The 12,040-nt window shown below is 45.7% G+C and overlaps 1 protein-coding gene across 24 annotated transcripts in view; it reads left to right on the top strand.

Moving 5' to 3' along the window:
- DTNB (dystrobrevin beta) overlaps window positions 1–12,040 on the top strand; it is a 217,377-nt gene that overhangs the window by 92,141 nt on the left and 113,196 nt on the right. Inside the window, exons 11-12 of one of the 24 annotated variants that reach the window (XM_075086373.1) lie at window positions 2,903–3,037; window positions 3,126–3,327. The exons of the other annotated variants lie outside the window; for them this stretch is intronic. Coding sequence (XP_074942474.1) covers window positions 2,903–3,037; window positions 3,126–3,273 — 283 coding nt within the window. The 3' untranslated portion in view covers window positions 3,274–3,327. Of the gene's footprint in view, window positions 1–2,902; window positions 3,038–3,125; window positions 3,328–12,040 lie in introns of those variants that run through there. 24 annotated transcript variants of the gene reach the window in all.

The following is a 12,040-nucleotide window of genomic DNA, read 5'->3' as shown; positions in this document are numbered from 1 at the left end:
CAAGTGAATCATCACAGACGTTTAACCTGAACCACAAATACAACAGAGATCAGAAGATTTCTTTGAATTACTTCCTGTGCAAAGTAAAAAATCAGGTATTTTATAAAAAGCTTTAAAGTTTCCAGCAGGAAGCGGGTGCCGCAGCCATGGGAGTAGTTCATGTGCTTTGTTGCGCTTCGTTCATTGGAGTTTCTGCTCTTTGGATTTTGTTCTGTCTTTGCTTGTGTACTGCGGTTTGGTTTTATTAGAAATAAATCAAATTTATATGTAGGTTGCCATCAAATCGCCATATAATCGTCTGCTAAGTAGGAGGTTTGCAATTACGGTTCTCTCTGTGAAAAGCATGTTTTCCAGCTTTTAGTTGTTCCTGTGTTTCTTTGCTGAACCATCTCTTGAACTGTAGCTCCTAAACCTGACTGTAATTCCATCAGTACCCTGGCAGAGCCAAGCGCAACAGAAAGCCCGCAGTTCCCAGAAACCGCTCGCCTACTTCTGCACGTGGTCACTGCGTTTGGCTGGTCGCTCCAGCGTCTCACCAGGGCGCTCCTTTAGCTGCCTGCCGCCGACCCTCGCGCCCTTTGCAGTCGGTTTCCCAGGATGAAGCCTGTTTGTGTCCCCAGTCTGCTCATTCTGTGAAAAGGGGTAATTCTTGCACCCCTTTCTTTGCTTCTGGATGTGAACTTTTATTTTTTATTATCAGCTGTTGCATTTTCAAACAGGTTTTCCTTTTCCTCATTGGCCTGCCTTCAGTGCCTCCTGTCGAACAGATGTATTGATCTTATATTCTGCTTACTCAGGCATGTAGTCAGAGGGAAAAGGCAGCAGGAGATCATTATTTAGATTTTAATAATAAATAATGGGCCTTATTTATGGTTTTGATTATATATAATACACTGAACAAAAGAAGTCATTCTTTCATTTCCGCCCACTTAATGATAGTTTTTGAGTAATTAGAGGATAAGAGTTCATACAGCAAAGGAAGAGTTCATAGAGCAAAGGAAGAGTTCATACAGCACTAAAAGAATCACCCTCTGAAACAGTAGAACAAATTTGTTCAGTAGAGAGAACGCTGGACAGAAAATTCACCCATCTAGCGCTCACCGTTACCAAGCGTATGGTGTGACCTACTAATGCTGGAATGATGAATTTCAAAGCAAGTAGGTATCTGACGCAATGAACTTCCAGAAGCATTTCAAGTAATTGTTGAACTCTTCAGGCACATAGAGTGGAACAGCAAGGACAATGTTTAGGTACGAGGTCTGAAACCATTTGCACCTAATCTTATTTAAAAGTGGCTCTGCGGACTACTGCTGAAGCTTCAGTGTCCCACCACGTTCTGCAATATCCCAGTCTGCTCATGCCAGCCCTCCTCTGAATTTAATGAATGTCTGTATTGCACAGTTAGCCTGTGCTATGTACATTGTCCACCCCAGAGTCCTTGCCATTCGCAAACAGAGCTCTGAAATACGTATCGATGTGTTCATTGAAACTATGTTCTCTTGCCTAGCATGGGTTTAAGACATTCTTTAACTTATACCTATTTTGGATAGATAATAGCTAGAGCTGGTGTAAAGTCAGGCCTGAAAGGCCATTACAAAGTGCATGAACCTCATATGTTCTGGTCTCCCCAGCTGCTCACTCACCACTTGCCCCCTGAGCACATGTAGACTCATAATCACGGAATCATAGAACATCTCAAGTTGGAAGAGACCCATAAGGATCATCAACTCCAAGTCCTTTGGTGTTAGTGAGTGCCTTGGTGCAGACTGCTCTGCTTCTGCAGATCGTCCCACATCAGTCAGATCAAAACCTCTGATGTAAAATGGGAAAACTGCCTGATTTTCGATGAAGTGTGTGAGGGTAGTTGAACACTGGCATAGGTTGGTCAGAGGGGTGATGGAGTCTCTGTCCTTGGAGATACTAAGAACCTGACTGGGCAACCTGCTCTGGCTGGTCCAGCTTGGACGGGGAGGTTGGACAAGGTGATCTCAAAAGGTCCGTTCCAACCTCAATGAACCTGTCACCTGAAATACCCAAGGGCAGGAACCAGTTCCAAGCTGGTGATCAAGCAGTGCCAGAGATCATCGGTTAGCTCGTGATTGTCCGTTCCCTGTCTGCTACTGCTGACGGGAGGGGTTTGCCTGGGTCATCGCTGCTGATCAAACACCATCCACTGGCAGATTTCTGATTAAATGCTGGGTGGCTTTGATATCAGAGGAAACACTGAGGATGCAAAGTCAAAGGAATAAGCCCTTGATCAAGTCACAGCACTGCGTCTGCTGGTAATTCGAATGTGCCTGGAACCATTCTTTGCCAGTGAAGCCAGCTGGCTCTGAACCGTCTCATCCATGCAATTAATCTTTCTCACCTTCCAAAAGGATCTGGCCACATCTGAACTGCTTCCTGGGAGTCATTCCTGGCTCCTGCTACCTCCCAAACTACTCCCAGGAACTGTTTGGGAGAGAGCTATTTGACTCAAGCCAGAACTGCGCCAGGGTCTGCTAACAATTAAACGTGCAGACGATCCTGGTCCAGGATATTGGAAGACTTCCTGGCACTGTTTCATTTACTAATATAAGTGGGGCCAAACTGGCTCTGGATCAGGCCATCAGACTATGTTCTTCAAGATTTGTGGGACATAAACCATAGGAACAGTTCAAAAATGGGGCGTGCTGGAGTGGGCTCTAAATCTGTAACTCGGTAAATGGTGTCTCCCATTGTTAGCATTGTTTTTGGAGAATTTATAATGCAAGGGAGGAAGATTTCGGTTGTATCATTCTTATAGAGCATTTTGCGTAGAGTAAAATGACTTCATCCTCTTTCAGTGAGGGAGGAAGCTAACAATTTACTTGCTCCCTTGAACCTTGTCCCCACCTTAACACCCTTCCTTTTGGTCATTTAGATCCAACGATCACTTTGCCAGAGTGAGCAGGGTCCCAGAGTTGCTGGCACAGACCTCGAGGGCCGGGATACACTTTCTTTTCATGGTTGTGGCTTGTGCCTTTTTGTCTGATTGCAGTGTCTGGCATCATACCAGGTAGGGGAGAGACACTGTTCTCCTTGGAGCGACCCAATGTCCTTGTACTGCATCGAGCATAAACCAAGTCTTGTCTTACTTGTGACAGGTGGGAAGACTTCAAAGAGGAGAAGGGAGATTCTCAGGCAAAGTACATTTCAAGTGTTTGTCTCTATATCTGTCTTCCTTTGCCACTGCTTGGTAGGGTCGTCAGTCAACTGGCAAAACACAGGATCAATCTCCTTTATACACTGTAGCCTGGAAGAGTATGTCTAGCTTTGGCTTTTGGATTATTATAGAGAAAAATTGGCCAGAAAGGAAGCTTAAAAACAAAACAGTAGCAATAGATCCTGTATCTCATCATCTTACAGATAAACAAGACTGCTAGAATAACAGGAAGCACAGGCAGCCCGCTAATCATCTTTGGTGTGAATAATGTCCATGTTTTCCTAGTAAAATAAATGGCATATCATCCCAGCATCAAGCGTAATAATGCCTTTGCTGGCGTTGATGAGCCTACCAGTCTGTGCCCAGCAACAGAACGACAGCCTTTCTGAAGGAAGTGTGCACGCGCGCCTTCTGGCAAACAAACCAGCAAGCTTTGTGTATCAAAAACGCGTTATCTGTTTTGTTAAATGTACTAAATATCATCTTAAAAAGGTTATAGTGTCTCATATATCAGTACCGTAACAGCCTCAGTGGAGCTGCAGTCACCACGCTGGTGTGCCACGAGGCAGTAGCAGTACGAGAGCTGGCTCCTGGTGGGAATATCAACCTGCTTTAGAAGTGATACTGCCTCATCCTTATTTGCATCCAGATAATGAAGGGGCAAGATAATCTGTTCGTACATCTCTGCACAACACTCTGTTCTTGTGAGGGTACTGGCATTGCCGTTGCCTCTTCCAGCTTGGTGTCACAATGGGATTCTTCCACATTAGGCTGTCCTTTCTAGTCCTGGTCTAGAACTTACGGTCCTCGCACACAAACCCTTAGTAACAGCAGCTGTAAGACGTCTCCACCCTGTGAAGCCCCCTTCAGGAGCCATCCCTGCCTGCCAGTGACCAGGAATTGCTGCTGAAGCACTGTTCATCACATTGCTGAGTCTTTCTCAGTCCTTCTGCAACAGTAGGACCATCATTAAGTCAGAATAAGCAGTTGTGGATCACCTGTGGTTTGGCTGTGCGTGAAGCAGGTACAGGGAAGGAGCACCGGTCCTGAAGTTCCTCAGCCACGTGCATTAACACGTGAAGAGCGGAGGATCCCATAGAAAACGAGCGTTTTCTGCCACAACATACTGTAGCACAAGTCCGAGCATGGCTTGAGCTGGTGATGATGTAAGAACGGTGATGCACATTCCTATCGGCGTTAGCACTGAGCTTGCAAAATAAAGGAGGGAGGCATGGCCAGCAGAACGGGCTCTATACATGTCTGCACTTCAAGATTTCAGGTGATATTCTTGGGAAAAACATTAGTTTCACATACACGCAGTCCTCGATGTGGTATAGCACAGTGTGTTCATGCCCACAGTATTCAGGTTGTTGTGAGGAAAGGAGGTTGTGATAGCAGTAGGTAGTAGTCCAGGATTACTGAAATTTGGTCTGAGCTATTGTCAGTAGGATAAACTGGTGTGGTGTCCTCAGCAACATGGCCTCAGACGTGGATGCAGTTCATAGAATCATAGAATCATTTAGGTTGGAAAAGACCCTTAAGATCATAGAGTCCAACCATTAACCCAACACTGCCAAGTCCACAACTAAACCATGTCCCTCAGCACCATGACTACATGACCCCCCCCTCACTCCAGCCCCTTTCAGGCAGCTGCAGAGAGCGAGGAGGGCTCCCCTCAGCCCCCTCTTCTCCAGGCTAAACCCACCCAGCTCCCCCAGCCGCCCCCCAGCACACTTGTGCTCCAGACCCTGCCCCAGCCCTGCTGCCCTTCTCTGGACACGCTCCAGCCCCTCCAGGGCCTTCTTGTCAAGAGCTGTTGGCTCGTGAGAGTTTAGGGGCTAGAGTGTGCTCCCTCCAAACGCCAACAGCATTCCTCGAGCAAATGTCAGTACAAGTTTGACCGCAGTCACATACAGATCGCTAACGCCTGTAGGCGAAGGTAAGGGTGCATCACGATTGGGCTCACAGTTTCTGTGGTACGTCATGTATTTGCGTGTGTATGTACTGAGCAACATCTGCTTTTGCAACCCTAAGTTTAAATAATGGAAACCTTGTATATGGGGTTGCCTAACTGAGGTTACCAGCAAGCAGCCTTGTTTTCTAAGGAGTGGCAAGGGAGAGGTAATCTCTTTTCTTAAATCAGCTGTCAGGAAAGACAGAAACAGGAAAGAAAGAGTATGTTCTTGGGGGCGCAGCCTTGCTTCTGTCACTTCAACGCATCACAGCATTTGTCTTTCTGGGAGAACTGGGTGGCACAGCAAACAGACGGGGGATGTACTTACTGTAGGTAACTTAGTCGTGACTATTCTTTGGAGGAATCATTTTGGTCTCTCCTGAGAACAAAAGCTAAGACAGTGCAGGTAACATTATTATCAAAATGTATTGACATAGGTCTTCCAAGAATACGATGTAAGAAAAGCCGGTCACGCTTCTGTTGCTTTGAATCCTTCCTGATACGTTATGATAGAAAGAGATTAGTTTTTACATGGTTGTTCATTGGAGCCTCCCACCAGACTTCGAGAGAGCTGTTAAGGCATTTCTTTGCTTCTATGCAAATGCCATGCAAGGAAGCAAGAATTATATTAAATCAGGTTGCACTTTGTAGTCAGTGTCTTTCTCACCTGGAGGGACGTACTAAGCAAAAAGGTTAATAGTGCATGCGTTGTTAGGAGCAAACAGTTCTAATGAATTCTAATGACTTGTACTTCCCAAACTGCTATGTGAGAAATCATAAAGTTCCCAGAAAAGGAATCGATCTCACCTTATTGATTTTTCCTATTGCTTATTGCTTTTGTGTTCAAAAAACGTGCAGACGTGGCACCTGGGGACATGGTTTAGGAGGCCTGGGGGTGTTGGGTTGGGGTTGGACTTGATGATCTTAGAGGTCTTTTCCAACCTTGATGATTCTGTGATTCCGTGATTCCCGTCTTCACCTCATCTGAGAAAAGTGAACAGACTGTCATGCCAGCTGGGGTGTTTTTATTCTTACAGTTTTATGCATCTATGTTTCATCAGCTGTTATTTACATTTATGGTGGAGTTTTCAGTTAATAAAGAGACTGGGATTCCCTATGGATTTGGTTGCTATTCCTTGGTTACAATCTCTGTGTTTAACTTCATGCAAATCTCTCTTACAGTATCGAGGTCTTGACTTCAGTGTCTGCTACCTGTGATGCCAGCGTGCCTGGCACCTAGAAATGCTTTAAGTTAACCTTTACCTGCAGACATCCACAAAACTCTCTGTTTTCCTTTAAATCTCTCCTTCAAAGTCCGTCAGCATGCCTGTAAAGTAATAGCAACAGCCACAATAATAGACTATGGTCAGCCACTCTCTGTAGTGTGATGTACTGTCAGTATGATTTTTCAGTTTCATATATCTAATATATCTACCTACCTTTGGTTTGTGCTTACCTTCCTGTGTCGGTGCAGTTTTAGTTGTAATTCTTTGTAACTGTCTTTGCACGAAGAAACAGCCTGAACTGTGAGCAGGGTTCCTAAGCAGTGTCAAGAAGACTGATAATGTATGTTATAAAATCTTACCAGTTTAGAACTTTTCAGGTTATAGAGCAAAACTCAGCTCTAAAGGTTGCAAATGCCTAGCTATTCGGTTGGTAGCCATATAAACGCAATAGCTACGGTATTAGACAAAGATAACAAGGCTGACGGACACCATGCTGTTATCAACATCACCTGGTTGAAGATGTCCCTGCTCACTGCAGGGGGTTGGACTGGATGGTCTTTAGAGGTCCCTTCCCACCCAAACCAGTCTATGATTCAGTGATCCCCACTAATTCCATCCCTAATTAAAAAGCAGCTTAATTCCAGGAATTATTATATGATAATTAACCAAATACTGGCATTTATTACCGTGCCAATCATTTCACCTGGAAAACACTGCCTTTGTTTGTTATATGTGACATACACACTGGTTCTTACGCACAAAAAACGTTGAATAAAGGTAGGAAATGGTATCCGTTACACTTTTGACATGGATTTTTCCATGTCAAATCTTTTCAGATTTCAGAGTTTCAGGTGTCAGTCATCGGCTTCGGACTCATCAGTTCCAGATCCGATGAGCATTCCTTCTGGTTCTTTTTTCAATCGGCTGCTGTGACAGCCCTTAACCCTCCAGTACACATTGCCTTTCCTGAGCTCGGCGATCTCCGAGTCTCTGCACTCTGATGGAAGCAGATGAATGTTGCCTTGCTGCACATCAGCAGTCTCAGGTAGGAGAACTAGTTTGTTTGCGTAACATATTGTTTACTGTCGCTTTTTTGTAAAGGTCCCTGTACAGGGTGATTGTCCAGCACAGCAAAAAGTCTCAAGACTTAGTTCCTTTTATTTGTTGAGGTTTTAGACTTGTGAGGTCTCAGAATTGTCCTGGACCTTCATCAACCAAGTCCGAAAGAAGACAAGCGAGTAATTAGACCTAGGCTTAATTTTGCTTTTCTTCAGAATGCATAATTATTGATTCTCCTACTTAGGAAAACTGTTCATACAAAATAGCAGTGACTAATCTATTTCTCATTTTTGGTGAGATTACTCTCATATTTAGACAAGATTACTGAGAATAGATGTAGCAGCAACCTCAGGTACATCTGGATCTCGTAGGTTTTACTACAGGTAGGAGACAGTAGTTAGTAAAAGTAAATGCTAACAATAGAGAGAAGTCAAGATCTTTGTTAATTTTATTAGAATTATGGCAATTACCCATAAAAGCTTGTTGACATGTTTAGGAAGATGATGGAGAAATCTAAGAACAGAATATCATCCATCATCCATCCTGGTTAGACCAAAAAGCTGTCTAGTCCAGTATCTTATTTCCAGGAGTAGCCAAAACTGGCCGCTTAGGGAGGGAGCTGCTCATGGCAGAAGAGCCGGAGGTAATATTCATACAGAAATATGCTTTGGAAAAATAAACAAGTGCTGGGGCTGAAAGCTCAAACCTGTGATACCTTCTATAAAGACAATTTAAGGTATTTTAGCTTCAGAATTAACTTTGTGACATTTGTGTAAAACAGAATTAGGTGGGTACATTGCTTACAATGGCTCCGAAGTGATGGCATACCCGCGACGTTCTGTCCAGTCTTTATTCCTTCCTTCCCAAACGAATGCGGAGGACTCTCATGACCCCTGTTTTCAAGCCCTCCACAAATTTCTACTACTTCTTTGTGTTCTGATAGCATCTGCCACTGCTATATGACGCTTCGGTACATGGAAGTGTATGGTCCCTCATCAGAGTCTGAATACGTTAAACCCAAGGAGACCGTGCTGGAAGCGCCCAGAGCTGTGAGTTTTCTTCTGCGTAGCCCCGGCCAAAGGAGCACCCCCGTCTTGAGCTGCTTCCCCTGGTACAGTTGTCAGGATGAGTCCTTGTCCCGGCTTTGAGCCTACAGTGCTGCGGTTTCCTCAGTTATTTCTAGGTCTAGTTACATGGAGAGGGATGCATTTCAGATGTCTCGGGTTAGCACCTGCTTCTGTGCTAACCAGCAACCGGCTAAGTAAAAAAAACATCCTAGTCTTGCAAAGGACACTGTCGTGTTTTTCAAGCTACTAAAGGTTTGTGCAACGTAGATCGTGGACCTCACGCGTGGAATGGGAATAAAGATTCCCGATGTCATGATCTATGCGCTCTGGCGTAGGCTGATCTCTGACCTCCCAGCTGCTCGGCTAACGTCACTCCTTGTAAGCATCATGAAAAAAAGAGAGTTTAAGGAGTCTGATTTCTCAGCTTCTATGGCTGCCATGTTTGTCCCAGCTACCAGGTATGAAAGAGGTCTCTTAGTTCACTGTTTATTTTTAGGTGCTTTCCTTCCCAAGAGCACCCTTGGCTGATTAAATACACCTTAAACGCCAGATAAGTTAAAGCTGAAAATTTTAACCTAACAAAAGAGAAGAAGTTTTGAAAGAAAGTGGTGAGCTGTTCCTGATCTACGTCCAAGTCCCTTAGTTTTAGTGTCTCACCTACATTGTGGGCAGGGGAGGAGTTACTTCTTCTGAGTGCATCCTCAGAGTTTCTCTGCCACGATGCTTTGGGGATTGCTCCTCTGGATGCATCTGGATAGTTCCATTTTCCAGTGAGATTATCAAGGCAGAAAAATTGCTCCTCAGTAGCTGAGCCAAGAATATTTGTCTTCTTTTCCGTTATGTTGGTAGGCCGTAGCAGATGCCAACTGTCATGAGCATCTCAGAAGGGGAATTCACTTACGTTGCCTTTAAACGAGAAGTTTGGGTAAAATAAGGTTGACCTGCGCTGAAAGTCCCAGGTTCATGAAAGCAGCTCCTGTTACTCCAGTGGTGTTGTGCACGCGGCTAGGGCGTCCTCCTGGTTTTGTGAACAATACGATTCTTCTGTAACGGTTATACAAGACGGTGTAGCGCCGCCTTGACAGGGTTACAGAGTTTTGAAAAGATATTCCCTAAAAAAACATATAAATGGCCTCAAAAATTCCCTGGACTGTAAAGGGCTTTATTGTACGTAATAAAGAAGGCAGAATTGTGCTACTAGAACATCTTTTAGCCAGATGTTTGTCTTTAATTTTTTTCTTTGCCTTTATCACTGCTAGCAAGGATTTAGCTGGAAAACCGAGGACGCTGGTATTTACAGAACTGGAATGAACTTGTGGAAATGTCTCGTAATGATACTAAAACCAGATTGTAAATGGTGAATTACATCGAGATTCTTATTAGAAGAGTCATGTAAAAGCAATATTGTAATAAAATAATTACCCTTCACTCAAAACAGCAGACCCACGTAGGTGAGCTTCTGCGCGGTAATGGAAAATGCGCCCTTGTGTTCAATTTGTTACTTAAACTAAAAGGAATTCTGTGAAAGCTCGTGCTGCCGCGTGTGTCTCATGGACGGTGGGTGTTCGGGTGCCCTCCTCCGAGGCCCGCGCGCCCCGTCCAGCCCCCGCGCAGGCGATGAAGGCCGGCCGCGCGCAACACCTGCCCTTCGGGGTCAGCCCCGCTCTGCCCTGGGCTCGCTTCGCCCCCTCCACATGCGGCACCCTGCGATGGAATTCGCTTCCCCTGGAATTATTATCCGCTTACCCTAAAATTGTTTGCTGGAGCATGTCCAGAGAAGGGCAGCGGGGCTGGGGCAGGGTCTGGAGCACAAGTGTGCTGGTGGGCGGCTGAGGGGGCTGGGGGGGTTTAGCCTGGAGAAGAGGGGGCTGAGGGGAGCCCTTCTCGCTCTCTGCAGCTGCCTGAGAGGGGCTGGAGTGAGGGGGGGGTCGGTCTCTGCTCCCAAGTCACCAGTGACAGGGCGAGAGGAACCGGCCCCAGGCTGCGTCAGGGGAGGTTTAGGTTGGGTGTGAGGGAAAATGCCTTCCCTGCCAGAGGGGTCAGGCCCTGGCACAGGCTGCCCAGAGAGGTGGGGGAGTCACCGTCCCTGGGGGGGTTCAAACACCGTGCAGCCGTGGCACTTGGGGCCATGGTTTAGGAGGCCTGGGGGTGTTGGGCTGGGGTTGGCCTTGATGATCCTGGAGGTCTTTTCCAACCTTATTGATTCCATGATTCTGTGATTCTATAAGGAATACCGAGGTGGTGTTTGTTGTTTCTAAGAGCACAGTGTTTAAGGAAACCGTTTGTCCTCCCCAAAAAGGAAAAAAAACAGTTAATGCACACAGAAACGCTGAAATGAGTTGTTGCTGAAAAATATGGTTTGGGTTGCAAAAGCTGCTGCTTCTTGCAGCTGTTCTCTCGCAGCTGCACATACGGTTCTGTGGTGTGCGTGTCAGGGGAATGCAAAGCCGACAACTGAATCTTCAGGGAAAGAGGGGAGTTTTGCAGTGTGGATGTGGACAGAGCATTCCTTGCGTTCGGTCAAGAAGAAATAAGTAGGGAGGTAAAGGGGCAGAGGGAAAGCACTGTTAATTAACTGCTCGTTACCACAGGATGTATTTGTACGTTCATGAGCAATATTAACGGCGCCTGAACGTGCCGCGGGGTGGCACGTCTGTCAGCCTTCCAGTGCATTATAATCCTATTTCTGCTTTTTTTGTACAGCAAGAAGTTCCTTTTCCAAAGGAGCATGTTTATTAAATGTCCTATGACCAAGTCATTTCTTGGTGTAATGTTATATTTAGAGCAACATTAACTTTAAACATGCAGCGTAATTATTTCTGTGCAAATCTCTCCTGAGCAAGGACTGAGCACTGAAGCGCTTTTGCACTCAAATCCTACGTGGAGAAGGAAAGCAGTAAGACACACAGGGAATATATATTCTTTGCGATTTTACGTGTTTGATGTCCAGGTGATGTTTTTAATGGTTGTTTGATTCTCCGGACTACTGGGCTCTGAAAATTGTTGATTGAAATAAGCTAATGAGTCTTAAGGCGACTCCTGGTGCTCACACACCCGAGAGAGGCGCAGGCTCCGTGCGGCCGCACTGGGGGTGTCAGGGAGGGCAGAAGCTGCGAACGCCGTCGGGTCGAACGCCTTCTGCACCGCTGTCCTGTAGGAAGCTGAAGTTGGTAAGAATTAATGTCAGTACTATTGCAGTAAATCTTACTGAAAGTGAATGCTACGATGATGGCAAATACAAACCTGTGAAGAATTTAATCCATGTTCCACGAAAGCACGGGGGGAAGCGTGGCATTTTTCTCCGTGAGGGTCTGCACAAGCCCTGTGCTGCCTGACGTGCAAGCTGAGCTTTTACCTGTGCACAGACAACGCTGCGCGTCTTTCCAAGTCTCATTTTAAAGGGTGATGGATGTATTTGGATATCACTGGAGGGTAAACGTAGGCAAATATTGATCCTGTGATAGTTGCTGCTGTAGTTCTCTCCCACCAGCTTGAATCCAGCAGCAGAGCTTTCTGGGGACGCCCCGTGTGGGCTCCTCATGTCCTCCCG

Source organism: Phalacrocorax aristotelis, chromosome 3 (genome assembly GCF_949628215.1).
Source record: "Phalacrocorax aristotelis chromosome 3, bGulAri2.1, whole genome shotgun sequence".
NCBI classification, from domain to species: Eukaryota; Metazoa; Chordata; class Aves; order Suliformes; family Phalacrocoracidae; genus Phalacrocorax; species Phalacrocorax aristotelis.
The sequence above is the reverse complement of the archived record's forward strand: the minus strand, read 5'-3'. Positions and strand labels throughout refer to the sequence as shown.